General features: G+C 41.4%; 1 protein-coding gene and 1 pseudogene across 1 annotated transcript; both read right to left on the bottom strand.

The window, feature by feature from the left end:
• Positions 1 to 2678: 2678 nt before the first annotated feature.
• On the bottom strand, positions 2679 to 11656 carry LOC134624483 (ankyrin repeat domain-containing protein 46). The gene is made up of 4 exons (XM_063469470.1): positions 11547 to 11656; positions 7204 to 7546; positions 5006 to 5164; positions 2679 to 4685 (listed from the first exon to the last, which is right to left on the bottom strand). Exons 2-4 carry the CDS (start codon positions 7512 to 7514, stop codon positions 4469 to 4471), a joined length of 687 nt encoding a protein of 228 aa, XP_063325540.1. The 5' UTR covers positions 7515 to 7546; positions 11547 to 11656; the 3' UTR covers positions 2679 to 4468.
• Positions 11657 to 14930: 3274 nt separating this feature from the next.
• The window catches only part of LOC134623005 (collagen alpha-6(IV) chain-like), a 42940-nt pseudogene continuing 34546 nt past the window's right edge, over positions 14931 to 23324 (bottom strand).

The raw sequence follows: 23324 nt of genomic DNA, 5'->3' as shown, positions 1-23324 counted from the left end.
TTCAAATCTGCACACAACAGCTGAGTGTCTCTTAATTTAGTGCAGGCCCAACTGGTGGTGAAGCTGCTCCCTCAGGTGTGGATGCAACCTCAAAATCACATCAGGGAAATTTACAATACTGCTATTTATGCTGATATGTAAAGAGTAAAAAACAAAATCAAAGTGTTGAAAAAGTAAAACACGATCCCAGCAGCTACATTATAAAACAACAGTAGGGTAACCTTGGTAGAGTTTTCCCTGGATACTTATAACATGACCGCTTTACACTTTAGTTTGACAATAAATACAAGAACTTAACCTAGCTGCGCAATATTGTGCCAGAATAAAACTGACAGGGATGTTCGGTCGTTTTAACTAAATGCGTCTCCTCCGTGAAACCGCATCACGAAGTTACAGTTCTGTCAAATGAGGCGAAGCTATCGAGGCTTTGACTCATTTGTTTACTCTTGAATCAGCTCGTATTTCCTCCTCGCATGCTTTCATAGTCTGATAACACTGCAGAGCGTCTTATTTGTCTCAATCAATGAAACAAGTTTGTTGTTTCCAGTTGTCATACATATTTGCATAATATTTGCATGTAAGTGCTTTGCGCGGGATGTTTTAGGTCATTATCATTGGAGCCCCACACTCTGAGACATGTTTCACAGTTCTGAGCGCGAATGAACATAAATGTCGCTATATCACAGATTGTGCGATATGATATTATAGTAGCCTACGTACAAATGTACACCAGTAACATAAATGCAACCCATATTATGCAATATTACATCACTACTGACACATATTTAGCCTGCCACAGGAAGACCAAGTGTGAGGTTGTGTCTTTACATGAAGCTATTTCAGCTTCATGTAAAGTTCCTGCGTCTGAATCTGACCGCATTTCTGCTCTTGTATCCTCTGCAGCCGACACAGACGACTTCAGAAATAAACGGACTGGGAACTCTGGCCGCTGTCTGCATCACAGCTGTGGTGTTTTTGGTTATCGGCCTTGTGTGTGGATGGCTCCTGAAATCTCACTGCTCCACGTACTTGTCACGTCTACTACGACGCTTTGGACCCGAAGATGAACGACATGATGGGGCGTCGGAGCCTCTGAGCCATCCTCCTCCTCTGCAGATGAAGGGCCACAATTCATCAAATGCGTCCCAGGCAGACGTCTGAAGACTTTCAGGATAAATACTTGGCAACCTTTTACTTATTAATGCGCTTCAGCTTGTTAATGTGTGCAGCTTATAATTATGAATTTTTATACCGATTAAAGCTTTCGTTTACTGTCTTAATTTACGTTTTCTTATTTTTGCAATATCTCGCTTCAGCTGTGTGCGATTAAATAAACAGTGTGCTTACACCGCTGCCTGAGTGAGGCGATACATGTTCTTCTTCAGTGCCTTCAGGCCTCACAGGCCTCCTGTATGTTCACGGTGAAGTCATTTTCACGGACACTTCGTGGTTCGCCTGCTCCATCACGGAGGCCTCGGCTTAGGTTAAAAGTCCCTCCTTCCAGACGGAAACACGTGATTTGAACAAATAATTGAAATTAAATTATATGAAGCCTTCTTTCCCATTACAATCCATTTTATAAACGTCAAACGCATGATTCTACTATTAAACAATACACATGAATATATTTTAGGCCACAGTGCTTCCTTTTTAATATTTTCAAACGCACATTTACATTTATTTTTGTTAAATAAGAAACAGAAATTAGTCCACACCTCTCAAAATCTACCAATGAAGCAAACCCTTTCACTCTCCACACAAACATTTTCTAATGCGGATACAAAGAAGACAAATTGTTCGGTAATTTTTACATCAGCATTTATTTATTTAACACAAATCACTGCATAACTTTCTTTTTTGTATTTTCCGACAGAATTCGGATTAAATGATGTAATGATTGCTTACATCCACCAAAGTGTTCAAGATCAACTTAATGATTCACTGGTTGAAAACTGACAAAACGCCGTATGATCGTTACATGTGTCAACACATAGAAAAGACTACATCAAGACTGAAAACATTATGTCCCATTTCATCACTGACGTGATCGGAAAGTCAGGATGATAATAATATATAGAGCCATTTAAATCTGTCTTTTTCTCTTTTTTGGAAAATAAAAAAAGCTTTCTGTCAGTGTCATTCACTAGACGAATTTCCTTAAAGAATGAAATGAATGCTACACATGTGCGATGCACGCATTAAAAACCTAAAGCCTACACTTCCACTTTGAATGTACCAAAAACGACTTAAAACAGGTTTAAAACGATCAGATGAGCTGTTTGGATTTAGTGGCCTAAAGGGCCTCAGGTTGAGCCAAACGATCCGCACAGTAATGTGTGCAGCGCTGTAGTATTAGGCTCGGCCTCCTGGCTCCGATTATTAATGGTAGTCTATTATTGCTCAAGCACGAGAGTCTAGACTCAGCAATAAAGATATGTGGACAAACCCATTTTTATGTCACTAAATCAACAGTAAATCGTTTTCTTTCGATGGTAAAAACGACAGGTTTATGCGGAATACGTGGTTTTTAATAACTGTTGTAGCTCTCTGTTGTATACTAATAAACTCTTGATCAAAATATAATTTCGATTATTAAATGGAGAGCGATTTTTACGCATTTGGACGTTTTTATGTTTTTAATGATACTCAGAATCACGGTGTTAGCAGCACATTCTTAATTTTTGACTTTTTAATTAAAATTTTATTTTTTAAAATTCATTCAGACATTTAGAAATCGCGCAAAGTTCAAATTCTGTTAAATAACAATCAGCAGCTTTTTTTCCTTAAGTACTTAGAATATAGTTTATTTGACACTGCAGTTCCTTCGCAGCCCACCAGGGGTCTCATGAATACAATGTCATAGAACAGTGTAGAATACGAGAATACAACATCAGTATTGTATGTATGTCACAATATAGCGCGGTATCTCATAGCGTGATACTGTAACAATGGTAGTGTATGTATGCATGGATGATGCCTGACTCTCACCAGACCTGATTTCATAGTTTCACTGAAGGAACTGCTAAGACGGTTCAACATTATTATGTCATCAACTGTAATTTTACCTAAGCTGAAATGTTAGCAGCTGTAAGACAGCGAAAAAAGAAAGATGTTTGGACAGCATGTTCTAGGGCAGGAGTGTCAAACCTATGGCCGGAGGGCCACAATCAGCCCAGCAGAGACTCTAATCTGGCCCACTGGACAACCTTGTGATGTTGGACATGAGATTCTAAATTTATAGGGTATTTTCTCTTTTACAGTTTGCATAAAAAAACTCCCCCACTGCCATTCATACTACACTAAATAAATAATAGATAAACAGTAACACTTAAAACATAGAAAATGTAATTTTCTGTGGGGTTTTTGTTACATATTCTGATTTATTTTTTTATTTTATTTTTTACACTGAAGAGATGAGTGTGACCAAAAGGTCAGTACAAGTGACTGTACCAACGACAACTGAATGAAACTACGGCTTATACCTGAAAAAGCTTCCAGTAAGGCTTGATTTGCGGTCTTCCAACAACTTACGGTACAAGTTAGACTGTCAAGTGTTTGTTTTTCTTTGTAAGATCTGAATAATCAAAGATCAGTAACACCTGAGGGTTTTCCCCCATTGGTGAGAGCATGTTCTGTATGTACGCTCATTTACAGCGATTACTAATCCTGCCCGTTTGTACAGATTTACAGTCTTTCCTGTTTCTTTGCTCTTTGTAAAAAGCTCAGGTCAGCTGCTGTGTGCCCATAAAGTTTTGAGTTGGTAACAAAGTGACGCTCTAACCTGATGCAGATTACAGTCATGATTTTATTCATTTTGCACATTAAATGACTTCAAATGTTTGATGGAATAAACACTGAAAACCTTTAACAAAAGCACATGAAGATAAAATGAATATACAACAGAGTAAGAAGCATTAATCTGCTGCCATAATCCCACAGTTAAACCTGAAGCTTCATCTAAACTCAGTCCAGGTGTTTCTCTGCAGTCGGCTCTGTTATCCTGACAAAACTGTTTCCAGTCAGAAAGGCTGCAGGTCTTTGTGTGAAATAAAGACAGAGAGGGAAAAATTCATACCAAAGATATTTGAATAAATAACAAGTGAGAGAAAACAATGAAAAGATACAAAACATCAGCAATATACAGCTTGTAACAGAGCAAACAGGGATGATATGACAAGTGTGAGGAAGAGGAAATGAGTCTATCAATGAGTCAAGGTGTTAGGCCACACATGAAGTCTCTGAGTCACCATCCTCTCTCGTTAATCGCCTAAAAATATTTAAAGTATTTTTTAGATTGCGTCTCTTTACTAACAGTATCATATGATGTTGTTAAGACCACAATAAAAAGGATCAAATGTGGGCAACAAAGAAACAAAACTAGGTTTTTGTTCTATACACACAAAGCTGAACGCAGACCTTCATTCATTTATTTTACGGCCTCTTCCGCACCCTTTTTCACCGCCTTTACTCAGTGCACCAACTCCAGCTGGCTGGTGGAGAAAGGCAGGACCCCACTGACGTAGTAGGCGATGCCCAGGGAGAGGAGGGCGATGACCACCAGCAGCAGCAGGACCCTCCAGAAGCCCAGGTCCTCCACAAACTCCTGCCAGGTGGTCCTGAAGCTGGACAGGACGCCCTCGGTGCTCTGCAGGTTCGGGTTCAGTAAGGAGTGGCTCTCCATCGCACTGAGACACACACAGAGAAGTTTGTTATCTCTCACATGTAACTCTGTTCTTGTTCCTTTTTTCTGTGGTAAAGCTAAGAAAACCCACAATCAGTGTAGAAGCTAAAATGAAGATAAACCCTTCCAGAGGATCTCATTTTAAGTCTAATTTAAAGCAGGCACAGAACAGTTCTCTGGGTCAGTATTATTGCTCTTAAAGCTGTGAAGTCTTGCTTGAAACTCTCCCTGCTTTGCAGGAGAGCCAATCAGGACAGATCATGCTTTGGCTGCACGATATGACCCGATTGGTTCTCCACCCTCTCTCCTTGCAGCTCTGCTCACCTCTCACTGTCAGCCATCTGCATGGTCTCCAGTTTGGAGTGGGCTCCTCTGTTGAAGCCTTTCACCTCCTGCTCCTCCAGCCCCTCCAGCAGACGAATAGCATCCTTGTTGACTCCGCGCCTCTTCGCCAGCACCAGAGGAGTCGATCCGTTGTGGTTACTGCAGTAATAATAAAAGGAATATATTATTTCTTTTATCCAACACACAAGTTGAACCAGGAAACCTCCATGATGTGAATACGCTGTTCCACAACTGTGCATGCATAACTAGCGTCACACATGTAGTCTGCTGATAAAAACAATATTAGTCTGCACAGTGGAATTAAAAGCTAATGTTTTTGTTAGTTCAGCTGAAAATTGAAAGCACTGAATCCTTTTTAGTAATCCCAGCAAACAATGAGTGAGATGGCCCAGGTATTTGCTTTGTCGTGGGTATGGGTGATTTATGTAACATCAACTCATAGCAGTAAGTGATGACTTAAAACAATTTCACAACTCCAAAAATTCCCTGCAAAACCAGTGTTTGTGTCATATTTGGGCAGCTTCATCAGGAGGATCTGTTGGACAAGTCTAACAGTCTAAAAGGAGGGAAATCAGCACAGCAGCAGCATGAGGTCCATCTCTTGTGTTTGCCATTGGGTGACTGAGATCTGTTATTATTCATCTTGTAAGCATTTGAACACACACAGCAAAATGTGTACTATGTGCAATTCAGTTAGGTGGACAAAAAAAAGAGCTGACGAGATGTTTCTGGACACTTTGAAACACTGGTTTAGATTTACATGCATGAAGAGTTCAGATACTTCCTGTTGTGTTCATACTCACGACATCATGTTTGTGTCTGCTGGGGAGCGATATCAGAGTACCAGTAAAAACACAAAGCCTGGTTTATTGCACTCTTCAGTTACAGGATTATTTATCAGAGCTTTAAAGCCTCCCAGAGAAACATCAGATATTCAGCTTTAGTTTGTTCACAAGTTATTTGATAAAGAGCAAAATGAGAGAATTTGGGGTACGCTAAACAGGAAACACTCACAAGAGCCAAAAGCCAAGCAGCTGTAGATAAACACAGAGAGACACGGATATGATGGGAATTTACAAAGTCATGTGTGAGGGCAGTGATGCAGAGACAGCTTTCTGCTGTGATCTGTCAGTGTTTCCTGCATCTTCATTAAATATGTCCTGGGGAAGTACCACGGTATGTCAGAGCAAGCCAGATGCTGACAGCCTCTAACCAGAGCCACTAAGAAAGAGCTCAAGCACATGCTGTGACTGTGGGGGAGCTGCTGCAAGAATTTTAAATCTGTGGTTGTAGCCGGAGAAAAGTATGTTCTCCATCTGTCCCACCAGGACCATGAAAGCCACTTCCACATACACAAAAGTTGTCATATCACTTGTGCAGCATTGTTAATATGTAAATTAGAGCCGTATATGAATCTTTTTGCACCACTGTCACATATAATGCTGTACTGAAGTGCATTGTACAGCTCTCAGGGTACTGCTGTCACTCATCTGCTCAATTTTAAATTTGTTTTTTCTAATGAATTTAATTTAAATTGCTTTTTTTTTTGTTGTCAGTTCTTTGTGGATTCAGATCATCTCTAGAGCAGCTTTGCTCATTGCACTTTAATTTGAGTTTAGTGCTATTTTCATTCATTCAGAAATCTCTAAAGGGCAGATTTAAGTTGTTCAGAGACACTATTACAACACAAACAGTCTCACTACACCACACATACCAAAGCAACCAAAGCCTCACCAGACAGGTAAACTAAACTAACACTTCCTTCATATATTTTAAAAACACGCTTTTATTTTATTTTCAGTTCACTAAAATGCATAACCACACCCAGTTTTACTTCTTCTTCACTATGACACATCAATCAAAGTCGGCCACAAGTTATGCAGAAAGAAGCTGCCTTTATCTTTGAGCATGATTTTACACGAGCTGCTCGCAGAGCAACTGTGTGGGAGCAAGCTGTGCACCAAGCTGTGCACCGAGTCAACGAAAAAGCTCCAGTGAGCATATGGAAAGAAAGCGTCTTTTAGCTTCTACCATATCAACGTGAATCATGCATGATTACATGATTCTGAATAGTTGATATACATGAAATGGAATAAAACTGGAGTTAAAAGTAGAGAACATTAAGTTGCTCCGGATGGAAACAGCTCACTGTTATCACCTGAACTCTGAATTCTTACCAGATGTCGATCTTCAGCCCGTTGGACACCAGGAACTGTATCGTATCCACGTGGCCGCACAGGTGCAGCGCCGTATTTCCCTGATAATCCGTCGCCAGCAGATCAGCCCCGAACTTGTGCAAAAGGCGGCATATTTCCACGTTCCCTCTGGCGGCGGCTAGGTGGAGGCCAGTGCGGCCCCGGTTGTCGCGGATGTTGGGGTCGCATCCGGTCTCTAGCAGCCTCTTGGCGAAGGGCAGGTCTCCATCGATGCACGACTGCAGCAGAGGCACGCTGGTCTGCGACGAGTCGTTGATGAAGACATAGGACATATTCGAGTGGGTGTCGGAAAATTCCAGCGTACCTGAGACGGTGAACAAAGAGGCAAAATGTGGAAATGTTTTCTAAATGCCGAAGTTAAGATGCATGCTGAGCCCCCTCTGGAAGTACTCCAACCCCACTCCACCTCCCTGCATCTCTATCCCATGTTAGAAAGAAGGGTGGTGTAAATTGACCGGCAAGTGTTGGAAGAGGAGAGGAGGACTGGAGCATGCTGGCACAGATGTAAACAGTGTGGGGCTGATTTATGCTGACTTTATTTACAGAATATCCCTTTATTCATCCCATCTGACTGTGTGCGTCAGAGATTTCTCTCTGCTTTTTTAAAGAAAAGAATTCAAGTTTAAGACTGGGAATACTGCTCCCTCTCCTTGGATTTCCATCACAATCCAAATCCTCTTCTGCTCATCCTCCTCCTTTTTTTTTTTCTTGCCTCATCTGAGAGTTAAAGTCACTGCACCTCATTTGTCTCTCGTCTAACTGGCATGACAACTATTTAAAGTGTGAACCTGATTACTCGGCTGGCCTTTCGAGATTAAGCGTCAAGTGAGCGGCAAACGTAGGATCAATGAGGTCCAGTCTATCTGCCAACTCTTAAGGCACATTTATCAAACACATTTAAACTCCCTGTTTTCTGTCTTTGCATCTTTAACCACACTTTTCTGATGAATCAGGTCTTTCCCCTCTCTCACTTTCAGACAGCGAGTACTGCCACCTAGTGGCAGAAAAATCACATAGCTCATAAGATTTTACTTTTTTCTTTCATTATGAAAGCGTTAAAAGTTCATTACACACTCACAGATCTCTGCTCAGCGCACACACACACACACACACACACACTGAGTTAAGCAGTCCTCTGGCTTCAGCATAGACTTTGGATAGTAACTTATGAACAGATAAATACCAGAGAAAGGTTTGTTGGTTTGCTGTTCCAAAACTTCTGACTATAATGAACGGGCTTCCTGAGAAGACGCCTTTTGTCCAGTTTGTGCGTTTCTGTAAATGCAGCTATTCAAAGTTTCTGTGAGCAGCTTAGGGGAAAAGAATATTTTGACTTAAGGTTTATTCTGCACAGTTTTTACTGGAAGTTTTTTTTTTAAATAAAGAAAATGGCAACAACAGCGTCGTCCAAAATTACAAATTTGTGTATTTTCCCCGTTTTTTGGGTTTTTTTTTAAAGAAAATTATTCAAATAAATTAAGATATATTGAAGTCAAGGAGTATAACACTAGCAGAATTTATGGGGCACTTATTTAACTTTCAACTCAGAGTCTGTGTGTAACAGCTTTATTTACACTAACTGGCCACTTTATTAGGTACACCTTGCTGCGAGTGCCAGATTTGTTATTTTAAATGTGTTTTTTGTAAATAAATTCTTTGTTTTTTCATTTGTACGGACCTCCAGGCCCCACAGGCAGTCAGCCAGTAAGATCATTCTGATTTGGTGCCGTACGAGTGCCGATTAAAGCCTTTCTCATGGGGTCTACCAGGCACTGTGTGTTTTCTGGGGGGCTGGAAAAAGTAGCAGCATGAAGTTGTGCTTTAGATCTGTATTTCTGCCAACCTTAGGAGATTTTGGGACCTCGGGTCATAGTAATTCCACGTGTAGTGAATCTTGTGTCAGATCGATCAGCACACAGTCAAGTCGCAGGTATGACCATGAATCGATCAACACTGCTCCAGCACCATAAGCACACTACCTAGATGATCTAGTTGACTTGGCTTTGCTTCGTTGCTGTTGTCAAACTTCTGACTTCTTTGTTTGTTTACCCTTCATGGATTAATTGAAAACCCGAAGTAGAGTATTTTCCGTCCAATGAACTAGGCTGAAATAAACAAGTTATTCCCAAAACATGGAGTGGACTAGCTTCTTTTTTTCTTTTTAAATGAGCAGAGTTGACTAATTCTGGACAGGCAGACAAAAGAGCATCAACCTTTGAAGCAGATGGGCTACAGCAGCAGAAGACCACATTGGATGCAACTCCTGAGGCTACAACTCACACCGGCTCACCAGCTGAACATTTTTAACACCTTGCTATGTTAAGTAGAGTTAAAGTAGCTCTGATAGCAGCCAGTGTAAAAATCTGTGAGAAATCAAAAGGTGGATCTTGTTGCTGTTCAGTTCCAACTTTTTAATTGATCTTTTTTATATTTTTAAGCATTACAGCTACAGACGAGCACATGCTTTAACCAGGTATTCACAGATCAAATGATGGTCCACACAACTGTGGGTGTTCGCTTTTCTTTTTTTTAAATCCAACCTCCTGAATGAGTCACACTGGCTCTACTCTGCCTGTATGCTGACCTCACACACACTATTTCAACCTCTCACTCACACACCTGTAGTCACTGATTGCACTCTGTTCAGCACTGTTTATTTATACCTGATGTGTGCTGTGACTGCACAGCTGTGACTTTATCACTCTGCCATCAAAGCACAAATTCCTTTGTGCTCTTGTGCAAGATTATCTCCACTTGGCCTCTGTCAACAGTAATAACAGTTGATTCATACATCGACTTTTAGCCCAGGTCAAAACGCAATTGTTTGGATAACGGGCTCAACCTCAATCACAACAGTTAGTTAAAGAATAGAAAAACACACACAAAAAATATTTTCTTCTTCGTGGCACAGATTTAACAAGCTGCTGGAACCATTCTGGTCCACATTTGCATGATCAGCACCCGTAACCCCATCACACTGTATGGGGTGGCTGTTGCTCAGGCGGTAGACTAGATCATCTACTGACTGGAAGGTTGGCCAGTCTGCGTGTATCCTTGGGCAAGATACCAAGCTGTTCTCCAATGCATCCATTTGGGGCAACTGTGGTTCAGGGGGTTGGGAAGCTCATCTGTAACCGGAAGGTTACCGGTTCGATCCCCCAGCTCTCTCTGTCCTGGTCGTTGTGTCCTTGGGCAAGACACTTTACCCTACCGCCTACTTGGCCAGAGGGGCCGATGGCGCGATATGGAAGCCTCGCTTCTGTCAGCCTGCCCCAGGGCAGCTGTGGGTACAACTGTAGCTTGACTCCACCAGTGTGTGTGAATGAATAGTGGAATTCTAAAGCGCTTTGAGGGTCTCGAAAAGCGCTATATAAATGCAATCCATTATTATTATTTGAGTATGAATGTGTGCGAATGTTAGATAGAAAGCATTTCAAAGGATAGAGCAAGTGCTTGTATGAATGAGGCATGTTGTATAATGGCTTTGAGTGTCAGTCCAGATTTGTCGGCTGCACATTCATAATGAGAATCTGTCGCACCACCACATCCCAAAGATGCTTGTAGAACGTGGGTATGGGTCAACACAGTCAACAGATCCCACTGTTGACTGTGGAGGTCACCATCCATTTGAAGGTTGAACCCTTAATAACGAGACAAGTCTGTATATAATGAACCTCCTCAGATCTTAAAAAAAAACAAAAAAACAACAACTGATGTAACCTTGGTACATCTCGCATGTATTTCTAGGCTTCTGGGAATCAAGAAATGCCAAACCAATTGTGGATTTCAATATGAGTTTTAGTAAAGAAACCCGACACACATCTCGATGTCTAATCTTCTGAGTATTTGGACCCATCCGTGCACACCGCTCGTTACCACAAGTATCAATGACGCCTGTATCCGAGTATATGTTGTCATTAACAGGATACAACGAGCAGAATACAAAAAAACTCTCGAGAAATCAGCTTTCATGAATGTGTAGAGTCATTGTTTTCTGGAGAAAAAAAAAGCTAAGATCAAAACTAGCAGGCTGTCGACTAACTATTTCACCAAAGAGGAAAAATCCAACAGCACTGCATCCTCATCATCACACCTTAATCTTCATCCTGTTCGACAACTCTTTGCACGCAGTGACTTTTGCGCACAACCACTAAATAAAACGTTAGGAGCTAGCGTTAGCCTGAGAGCTAACGTTCTGCACATAGCTGAAACGGCTCACAAATGTGCGATTCGCCGACCGTACAAGCACACAGGGTAACAGACTGCACATTCACACTCTCTGACGGCCCTGTTATTACACTCACCTGTTAATAGGACCCAAATAAGAAGAAAAAAGTCTCCTCGCTTTTTTGCGAGCTAATGCTGCTAAAAATGTTGTTGTTATGCTAAAAGAGTTCCTCTTCTTCTGTCGATAAGGTGAATTACCGCCACCTACTGGGCTGGAGTTAAGGTACTATCTATCTATCTATCTATCTATCTATCTATCTATCTATCTATCTATCTATCTATCTATCTGAGTTGTATTATTCCATTTTTAAATAGAAACATATAAAAATTATTAACGTGAATAAAAACTAAGAGGCAGAAACAGAATTTGTGATCTATCTCCACTGCAACAAAAGGAATTCAGATGCACAAGATTTTCTCTAGTCCACACATGGTCAAAAGTATATTCCTCCACTAAGCTTTGGGTTAATGTCCTTTGGTAAGATGCTTTTGGTAGCCATAAACAACCGTATACTTCCAGCTGGATTTCCCACTGTTCTTGGCAGCATGGCAGAGTTAATTAAAGCTTGTTGGTTTTCTGAGTTGGACCATGGAGGCATTGGGAAGGCCTATCTCTTCTGTAAAGGTTAGCCTGCTTTATCTATTCTAAAAACAGTTTTGATATGTGTTTGGAGTCATTGTCCTATCAGAACACCCAAATGTGCTCATGTTTCAACCGCCTTGCTGTATCTTCTATTGCTCTATTACATCCACTTTGTGAAATGAACCAGCACCACTGGCAGCAACATTTGGTTTTGCGACCCAGAAGTCTGACTCCAAACATTACAACTAGTCACAAACACAACAGCCACCTAAAAAAAAATACAGATTTTATATATAAATTCACTTCAGTTCCTCATGTTGAGCTAAAAACAAACAAACAAAACATGCATTTGTTAAGTAGTTTTGAGACTTTATTTCAAAGTGTGTGAGCACAAAAACACACGTTACAGGAACAGACATGTTGCGTTGCCACTTTTGTTTTGTTATGGATCGTCTTTGAGGAAAACTGCATTTCTTTTCTGTCACTCAGGGCTCTTAAAGCATGTTTCTCCATTTGGCTCTGAACGTGTGGTGAAGTCCAAACTGGCAATAAAGTGTGCTGTTAGCATCCTAAATCATCAGCGGTGAATATATCTCGCATATAAAAACACAGGCATGTTTTCCTTTCCATTAAATTTAATGTACACATCATTAGCTTCCCATTCCCTCACATCTCAGTAAATAAAACCAGGGGATAGTGTCATGACTCAGTAATTACAAATCTAGATTACAAAACAAGCAATACAGACAAAAATGTACTATGTGGCACAGCGTTAAAGTCAGGGAGAGAGACGTGCTAGAGGTCATAGTGGTTACATGTCATGCTGTAGCTTCCACTGTCCAAGCACAGATGAATGTTTGACTCAGAGGAAGACCAAATTTAATGCAAAAACAGATACAATTTCTAATTTTTTTTGTGTGTTTCTGTATTTGTTTTTGCAAAATCTATATTTAAAGGCACAGAATTGTCCTTTTGATATCATCTTACCTGTCCGAGGACACAAAAACAAAAGAAAATAACTGAGTAACAACATCACAGACCTTTGCGCTAACATGATTTGCTGAAAAATACAGTAAGCACTATGTACAGCAATAAGTCATCTATCAGAGAGCGTGTGTTTTGTTTCTTTTTGCAAAATGTAAGCGAATGGCAGCCTTAAAAAGTGTGATATAATCAAAAGAAATACTTGTTTGGTCGCAGCATAGAGAAAACCTGTGAGAGTGGAGATATATATGCCCCTTTGATGTTCTGAACCATCTGTGTCCACATCAGTGCAATTGTCATTTCAGCTGTTGCACAGAAAAATCTGACTTGACCTTTAAAGTCATACTAACGGTAACGTAGCAGCAACCTGAGAGTCCCACTGTGAAATGTACACAGGCTTACGTGAAGCTTACGCTGGGACTTTGACATGTTTAGGAATACTTTGGATTGTTTTTAAGTTCCTTCTGTTTCCCAAAAACGATGATGCTTTTCACCTTCTATATGAAAAACAGCACTTAAAGAAATGAAACTTGCTTGTTTATCATAGTTTCTGTTGGAGTCCAATAAACAAAATAGTCTATTTTTGTTTATACAACAAATAATTTGCTAATGAGTTATAGTTTTCCACAGATTTTCTAATCATTGCATGAAGCTAAAACTCCTTTAAATTCACACGTCCGATTGTAAGGCACCAAAAAATAATCCAAACATCACAAAAACTTAAAAACAAAGGATAGCTTCAACACCATTTTTACCTCAAGCAAGTCACATGTCTTGGCAAGTTGATTTACAAACCAATAATGAAGTGACGGACATCAAATATACTGCAGGTATTGATGCAACACATGAAAAAATCCCCAGTGTGTTTACAGTGGGCACCTTGGTGGTGCTAAACTGCTGTAGAATAAAAAGTTTGTGAAGAAAACAGGTCTCATCTTCCCAAAGATGGGATTTCAATGAAGCTTTATATCTGCTTTGCTCAGATCAGCCCAATAAGATAATGCAAACTCGCTTTAAGACCTTAAATTCAACCAGCAATCTGTAATTTTACTCTAAACTGACATCAAGCTCTTATGTAGCCACTTCAAACGTGATCAGCCCATTGAAAAGCATTTGTAGGCTTGTCTGTCCCATAGATATGACAGTCAGACGTCTCTCTGTAGCCCGTAGTTGTGCAGAAGGGGCTTTACCCAGTTTGAGCTTATGTAGATATGAATAACATTGAAGTAAAATCTCAGGTAGCCCTCAAAGTTGAGCTTTCTCATAGATTACAAATACTTTATGCTTGTCTATGTCTTAAACCTAACTGAGCAGCAATCATGAGTTCACGAACAATCAGCCCGTCTCCATGGCTTTCCACTAGTCAGCATTAAGAGACTATCTGCCTGCTGTCAGTATCTATGGGAGCGATAAGAACCAATAACAGCCAGCTTCCTGAGCTGATAACGTTTAAATTGGGTGCTTAATGTGTGTGCGGGGCACGGGTTTGCTAAATGGGGGCGGGGCACTCTCCGAGGTAGCCGAGAATGATTCTCGCTGACGTCTGTCACAAGAAAGCTGACACGTAATAAACACATACATAAACAATAGCACCATTATCAGTGATAATCTCGAGAAGATCGCTCACACTGGAACTCTTCTCTTTCCTCCTCCTACCTCCAGCTTCTTCTTCTTTTTTTTAATAAGCCTACAGGGGATTAAAAAAACTCTCAAAATGGGGTCGATGTTGCTCGACTCGATTCTGAAACCATCACAGCACAGGAGAAAGGTCCATTCAGTAAGTCGCGTGTTCTTTTTTTAATCCATCTCATCCTCCATCATAAATTCTTGAAATGTTAGTGAATCCCCTCCTGATGTTTCCCCGCCTCACTCCTCCATCTTTTACCTTTGCCTACTACAAGAGCTTGCTGCACACTTGGCAGCGGCTGACTCTGAAGCGCTCCTGGCCTCCCTTCAGGGTCTCCTTGTCTGGCGAGAAGGTAAACTCATTATTGGGATCCACGGTTGTCAGCCAGAAGCTGTATTTATTGGCAAAGTAGTGGCAGGTGCCCCTGGCGCCATTGCACTCGATGAACGGAGTCGCCCGGAAGTCCTCCAGACAGGAGCCGGGAGACACCAAGGACTGACCGCCGCCCTCTGCACCAGCTGCCGTGTGCTGTGTCAGAAATGAAAGGACATTTTTTTAAAAATATGACATCTCTGAAGACAATTTGGCAGTATGCAGAACCATGGGGAGAAATAATCTCTTCATCTAATTGCTGGTCTAAATCTGTTTGGTAGAAGCTGCCATTAACTACGTACCATTAGGAAGGAGTATCCTATCCAGAGACTCCTCCAGCCGATAGGACAGTTGGGGATTGTGATATCCTGACTGTGGACCGCCACTGCCTGAGATGGAGCCTCACATACTGAACACCTGTGTTATTCATATAATCAGATGAAAGCTTCATTAGTTGTATGCACATGTATATGACAGGCAGCTTGACTAAAGTAACACAGTGTACAATACCTGCTGATGTAAGGTCTTATCTCCTCCTTTTCCACGGGCATCATGGGTATGGGTGCGGTCGTGGAGAGCCAGTAGGATTTATCGTTGCGGCTAGCGTAGTAGCAAATCTCGCTGGGCGAGCAGTAGAGGAAGGGGATCGTGTTGAACCTGGGGAGACACGACCCCGGCTGACCTGAAGAGACAAAGGGATGTTTTAAACCTTTAATTGTGCCACACAAAGACTGCTATAACTAGCATTTATGGTTCATAAGAGCCTGAGAGTGTTTTCATACCGAGGTCTTGGTTGTTGTGACTTCTCCTGTCCCTCTACATACAGCAGACTGTAGCCCTCCCACAGTTTGGCCATGCCTTGAGGACACATGGGAACCTGGGCGTTCTGGCTGTGCTTAACCAGAGTGTAGCCGATGCTGTGGCTGCGGCCGACGCTGCCGGGAATGCCGGGAGGGCCAATTGTACCAGGTAACCCTGAAGAAGACGGGGGAATGAATAAGAACATGCTAGAAGTTATAAGCTATTAAAAAGTATTATTATTACTACTTTCAAAATGTTACTGCAACTACTTTTAAAATATAAACACAAATTAAAATCAGTACTGCAGTCTATGAAAAGAGAAATGAGTGTTAGGTCCAAATAAAAACACTAAGAGGTGACTATGGTAAGAATTTAATAAAAAATGGTTTGGTAAGTTTTTTTTTGGTTTTTTTGTTTTAAAAAAACAAACAAACAAACAAAAAAACAAAAAAACAAACAACCTGCAGTAGAAAACTGTTTATTTGTCATCAGCTTATTCAGAACCTGTGGAAAACAAGAAAATGGTCGAAGATAAACAAAAATCCTGACCTTGTGCTCTAGGGGATCCAGGGAAACCAGGAGGTCCGGGATCCCCAAGAGGTCCTTGAAAACCAGGACCTCCAGTCCTGCCCAGTCTACCTGATGGACCAGGGTTACCCACAGTACCTGCAGCAGGAGAATATTTTACACTGCATATCATTCATTTTTCATCTTCTTACTTTATTATTGTTTTTTTTCTCTCTGTACATTAAAACATGCCAGATTATCTGCATATTATTTATATTGATGTAGGGGGAAAAATAGATTTTAAAACTCTATATTAAAAACGTTTGCCTTCTTTCACTTTGTTTGCATTTGAATGGAAGCAAACTAGCTTATCCTAAGCTGAACAAACAGCTCCTATTTCCTGCAGGATCGGAAGGATAATGCTCCTCCATTGCCATCTTATTGTGATGGAGGGATTGGTGTGTCGTAGAAGCTATGTTGTTGGTGGCAATTTACCTCTGGTATGTTCTCCCAAAGCAACTTATTCTGGGTGAAAAGGGTAAACTAAGTTTGAATCACGCAAACCATTTGGATCATTGTTCCTTGGCTGGACTGGAGTTAAAAAGGCCCCATGCTTGAGCCAAGCCTAGAGGAGAACATTGTCAGCAAGTGAATGGTGGTCAGGGTTTAGCCCATGAGGCCACCCTTCATGTGGACACATTACTTGCAGGAGGAGTCTGATGCAGAGTGGATTAGGTAGTGGTTGAAAGTCTGTGGTTGGCGGTCTGATCCCGAGTTGCTAAAACTGACTTTGGGTACATGAAATGTCACTAGCCTGAGCTAGTGCTTAAGGCCAAGAGATACCGGCTTGATCTAGAGGAACTTGCCTCAATGCACAGGTTGGGTTCATAAACAGTTTCATGCAGAGTTGTTGTACTTTGCTCCACTCTGCAGCTGCCCTTGGTGAGAGCTGTTGAGTATACTTGCAATCCCTTGGCTGGGTACATGCACATTGGGAGACTTCTCTAAAGGACGACAGGGTCGGGGAATGGGACCTGACTGTCGTTTGCGCTTATGTGTCAAATAATAGTTCAGAGTACACAGCCTTCTTGGGTTCCTTGGGACCTTGGGAAAGTGTGACTGGGAGAAACAGTCTGTCTGAACCCGAAAGGTGTTCTGTCATTGGACCTCTGCTCTAACGACAGCTTACCTTTACTGAACACCATCTTCAAATACATGGGAGTCCATTAGTGGACCTGGCACTAGGACTTCCTGGGCCGAAGGTCAATGATCAACTTTATAATTGCATAATCAGATATGTCAGATATGCCGACGTATATTCTGGAGACTCGGGTGAAGAGAGGAGTAGAGCTGTCGTTAGAACGAGCTGGACCAGGTGGCAGGTTGGAATTTTAGACAGGACAGGCACACACAAACAGACAGCGAGGGTGTGCTGGAAACATTTGGCAGAGCCCCTGGTCCCCTTCAAATCCCACCTGGGGCAGTTTACGGCAGAAGGAGACACGGAGAGATGAGAATTAACACCTCAAAGTTCAAGGCCATGGTCCTCAGTTGGAAAAGCGTAGAGTGCCTCTTTGGGGTAGGGGACAAGTAACTTCCCTCTTATATCTCTGGGTCTTGTTCACAAGTGAGGGGAGAGAGGAGCCGGTGGCTGACAGATGGATTCAGGCTGCATCTGCAGTGATGTGAATGCTGCATTGGTCCATCATGATAAAGAGAGAGCTGATTTACTGGTCAATCTACATTCCTACTCTTGCTCTTGAATAAGACCTGGTCAAGAGCTCTGGGTAGTGACTGAAAGAATCAGATCACAGATACGAGAGGTGGAAATGAGCTTTCTCTCGAGAGTTGTTGGGTTCAGCCTTAGAGACAGGATGAGGAGCTCAGCCACTTGAAAGAGACTTGGAGAAGTCCCTTACTAATCCTTGACATTGAAAGAAGCCAGTTGAGGTAGTTCAGGCATCTGACTAAGGTCCGTCCCAGGTGCTTCCTAGGTGAGGTGTTCTCAGTGAGGGCCCTGAGGCAGATTGAGGACATGCTGGAGAGATTACGTATGTTGGCTGGCTTGGGAAAACCTTGATGTACCCACCCAAAAGAGCTGGAAGAAATGACTGAGGAGAAGGAAGTCTGGATGTCTCTGTAATAATGGTGCCCCCATAACTCTGTTCAGGATAAGTGGATGCAGATAGATGGATGCATGCATGCAAAGATGGATGGATATAATTAATAAATTTACACTTTGTTTGTGCCTTCAAACTCACCTTTACGCCCAGGAAAACCAAACTGACCAGGCTCTCCAGGGTTTCCAGGGCTTCCTCTTTCACCAGGGATACCTGGATCACCTTGTGGATATGGCCCATTTGGCATTGAAGCTGGAAATATGATTCCAGGCAAACCTTTCGGACCTGGAAACCCTGGAAGGGAAAGGGTGGACAAAAAGAGGGATGAAGGAAAGATAAAAGGTAGAAGCAAATTAAGACGAAATTGTGGGAAAAAGAGTGGGGGAAATTAAAGACTTATGCTGTCCTACCTCTAATTCCTGCCGTTCCTTTGCTTCCAGGAAAACCAGAGTCACCTCTAATACCCTTGGTACCAGGAATTCCAGCAAAACCACCATCACCCTTTTGTCCTGAAGGACAAATACATAATGTTTCAGTTTATCTTTTTTTTTTTAATTGAAAACATATAGGAACAAACAGAAAAGAAGAAGCAGCATTTTTAGTTCATGCCATGTATTTTAGCCATACTCCACCTTTTAAACCAGGTCTGCCAGGGAATCCAGGAACTCCAGGTAATCCTGGTTCGCCCTTTGTACCAGGGGTCCCTGGGAAGCCTGGCATACCAGGGTCACCTCTGTCTCCCTGAGCTGTGCCTGGACCAGGTGGGCCGGGAAGACCTGGAGGACCTTGGACACCTGTAAGAAAAAAAAAGGAGAGGAAGAGAGAAATTCAATTCAAGGAAGGTTGAATAAATTAACGTTAAAGGGAAAAGAAAGAACAACTAAGCATAGAAAAGTATAGGAGAATATAAAGGGAAGAAAGAAAAAATGTGAAAGAAGAAGAGAACGGATTACAAAATGATCAAAATTGATTAAGGAAATGTATTTACCATACTGTCCATCCAGTCCAGGGAGACCTGCATCTCCTGTAGGTCCAGGAAAGCTTCCTATTGATCTGGGTCCAGGAGGTCCAGGATTACCCGGGTTCCCTTTCAATCCAGGAGGACCTGATGTACAGAAAGACAAAAATAATCTATTTCTGTATATATTATTGCACATTGAATCTGCACATTTTTATTTCATTGAAGTCTATTTCACCTGGTTCTCCTCTTTGTCCTTTTTGCCCGGGATACCCTGGAACACCGGGTTGGGAAACACCTCTTTCTCCCTTCAACCCTGGACTACCAGAAGGGCCAGGGCTACCTCCCAGAATTGCACCTAGATTAAAAAACATAAAGTTGTTAAATCTTCTGTCTTTGCAAGCCTAAAACAATCAGAAGTATTTTGAACCTGATGAAGAGGGTGAAAAGGTTGAGCTTTGCCAAAGCTGTATGCCTCACAGCTTTGAATAATGAACTTTCCTTTTCTGCAGACATACAAAGGGCCAAAATGCACAACTGCTCATCTTTCCTCAGTTATCAAACCATAACTACTTGATACATTCATCTATTCTTACTGGGTCATGCTAAGATTACCTTTAGCTTTGGATTATCTGGCTTATTGTACATCTCATTTTTGTTTACTGAGTACTGAGTGAGTAGTGAGCTGTGAAATAAAGCAAGAAATATAGAATCAGCTGGTGTGTGAAATGTGATTCTTGCCTGGGTTTCCAGGCAGGCCTTTAGCTCCTGCTAGGCAATTAAGGCCATCCAAACCAGGTGGTCCGGGAAAACCTAAAATAACAAAAATAAAACAAACAAACAAAACATTAAAAACACTGGAAAAGACAATTTTTTAACCTCATTTGGAAAAATCATTGTAAGATTAGTGTATGAATGTAGTGGATTTTCTTTTTTCCTTTCACCTTTAAACCCACGATTTCCAGGGAATCCAGGCAGACCAGGAACCCCATCAGGTCCTCTTCCTATTCCTGGAAATCCAGGCTGACCTTTTGGTCCAGGGAAACCAGGAGAGCCTGCAGAGAAGAAAAACTACATCTCAACACTTTCTGTAAATACAAATCTCTACGACGTCATGAAGGAATTACTGCAACAGGACTTTGTTTTCTTAGGTGTTACTCACCCATTATTCCATACCGTCCCTGTTCACCAGGAATCCCCTTCTGTCCGAGGAAACCTGGATTTCCTGGAAACCCATTATCACCAGGTTCACCAACTCTTCCTTGGCCACCTGTTGACATATTTAAAATGTTTTAAAACTTCTGAAGAAATCAGAGATTGGAGACCAACTATGATCTCCTAAAAAGCTTGTCCCACAGTACTAAGAATTTCTTCACCTGCACTAAATATATTTATTTTACTAAAAATAAAACATAAAGGAAATGTAAATTCTGATCCATGTCAACAAGTTATTAAAATATGACAACAACAACACTACAAGTGATGTGCTGCTGGATGCTTTTCTTTATTTACAGAGATGTGAAAAGGGAAAGACCATCTCTGAATCGAGGAGGGGGCCTAAGGGTACATCTTTCACCCTCTTACAATGCTGTGATTGCAGCCGTTCCCCAACTCTCTGTGAATGGTACTCATGGCCATTGATCAGTGGTTGCAAATAAAGTTTCGCCATAACTGAGTAAGGTGAGTCTTACCTCTGATCCCTGAATCTCCTTGTCGGCCTTTAAGTCCTGGTGCTCCAGGATAACCAAAAGTTTCTCCAGGTAGTCCTAAGAGAAAAAAGCGATTAAGTCAATGGATGTTTGCATTTGATTATGAACAGATGTAAAGAAGATGTTTATCACTGATGGTAGACTTCATATGTACTAGGGCTGTGCGATATGAACAAAATCTCATATCCCGATATAACACATTTATCGTCCCAACAACGATATAAATCACAAAAATTTAACATTTTCTGTAAATTCTGTGAATCTCAGGCAACTTGCGTGAAGCTGGGTGTCGTGTTCCTTATTTTAGGTATTTTCATTAATGCATATTCCAAAATTTGACGTTTGAGAATAATGTATATTATCATCACGTCAGTTTATTTTGAAAAGTTGGAACAGGATCTTTGGCTTTATTGTGACACTTTTATGTGGAAAATAAACAAGCTGCAAACAACAATGCATAAAAACAGTCGCTTGCCCATGCATAGTGCGTTTTTTTTAAATATAAGAGAAAGTGAGAACTATTAGAAATTAATATAGCCACTACAATATTGCCGTAAACAGTTTATTTTGGGACACAACGAAACAAATGATAGTGTAATAAAGGTGTTTTCATATCATCATCCGATGCATATCGTTATATCCAACAGCACTAATATGTACTCTTACCTTTGGCACCAGGCCGACCAACTTCTCCAGGCCTTCCAGGTAAACCTGGAAAGCCATTATTGCCCTAAAAAACACAACAACAAACATCCGAATTTTAATCTCTGCCTGGCAAAATTTGCTACATGTATATGCATCTTTTCTTACTTTTGGTCCCACAGTGCCGGGGAATCCCATAATTCCAGATTCTCCTTTTTGTCCAGAGAAGCCTGGAAGTCCTGGTTCCCCAGAAAGGCCAGGTTCTCCCAGGAGCCCTTTACTCAGATCAGGGAAACCAGGAACTCCAGGTCGTCCTGGACGACCAGGTGCACCTGGCTGACCCTTGTCACCTGTTAACCCAGAGAAAGATCAGAGTTTGTAACACAAGGTGATGGATGTTCACAGCAGCAAAAAGCAGTTAAATACTTCATTAGAGAGCCTACATTTTGCAGAAGTGCGAATAGCTGCAGTTCCACTAGTGGGAACTTGGGGCTGGCTCTGAAGGTCAGTATCTGGAGACTCCCGTATCAAAGTGCTAAACTTTACAGCATTTTTTCAGCATGTAACAAAATACTGTTTTGTGGGGGTTTACTGATAATCTCCCCCTTCTTTAAGAGCACAGTACATGATATTTTGTTTGTTTGTTAAGCTGAGAGGTATCCCAACACAGGCAACTGTAGACGCTCTCTGTCTGCGAGGCAGTATTTCCACTAATCTGAGTCACTGCCCTGGCCCTTTTTATTGTGTTGGTCCTCTCAGTATCTTCTGAAGTGCTGCTAATCACACAGACTATGGTTAATGTAGAAGGGCGTGCCTCAGTTATTGTTTTCTTCCTGACGCAATTGATATTAATTGATATTATTTTAAATGCTAGTTATGCTTCATCCACCAATTCAGTATTGAAGTCCTCATCTATGAAAAAAATTCTTATTTTAAAAAATATGTAACAAATATGAATCTCTTCTCTAAATGATTTCAAATTCACCAGAAGCTCCTAATAAAGTCTGCAGTTAATTTATGCCCTTCAGATTATCCAGTGATGTTCTGAAAGAAGCAAAGCACTATGTTACCTCTGGGTCCAGTAAAGCCAGAAAAGCCGGGTCTTCCAGGGTCTCCGATGTCTCCTTTCTGTACAAGCTGAGATGGAAGAGGTCCACCAGGAAGTCCGGGTGGACCAGGTAATCCTCTGTCACCTGCCAAAGTAAAAACAGAGGAATGTTGGTGCAAAGCCACAGTTCATGCAACTTGACTGATAAATTCTTGGCCCTGAAAGATAACCAAAATGTTGATGAAGTGGTTCCAAAACAGGGGTCCCCATCGTGAGAGCCGGTTGTTGTGGTGGTTCAACCAAACACAGTCTTTGAAAAAACTTCTCATGGTGCCCAAACTTTAGGATGAGCATCTAATGGTGTGAGCCCTGCAGAAACCTACCAACCAATGGGAATGCCTTAGGACAAATGGAATTCAATGTACAAAAACTAAATATCTGGGATGCTATTAAAAGTCTAACTTGTTCATGTGAGATTGTTTGCAGCAAGTGCCCTTGAGATGC

Source organism: Pelmatolapia mariae, linkage group LG3_W (genome assembly GCF_036321145.2).
Source record: "Pelmatolapia mariae isolate MD_Pm_ZW linkage group LG3_W, Pm_UMD_F_2, whole genome shotgun sequence".
In the NCBI taxonomy this organism is placed as follows: domain Eukaryota; kingdom Metazoa; phylum Chordata; class Actinopteri; order Cichliformes; family Cichlidae; genus Pelmatolapia; species Pelmatolapia mariae.
This window is presented reverse-complemented; position numbering and strand designations above follow the sequence as displayed.

Bases quoted from the DNA above. Each gene is read 5' to 3' on its own strand.
- LOC134624483 (XM_063469470.1), bottom strand. From the start codon at position 7,514: ATGTCCTATGTCTTCATCAACGACTCGTCGCAGACCAGCGTGCCTCTG. The intron at 5,165-7,203 runs GTAAGAATTCAG...TTATTACTGCAG, and splicing joins GGGCTGAAGATCGACATCTG to TAACCACAACGGATCGACTC. The intron at 4,686-5,005 runs GTGAGCAGAGCT...TGTGTGTCTCAG, and splicing joins CAGATGGCTGACAGTGAGAG to TGCGATGGAGAGCCACTCCT.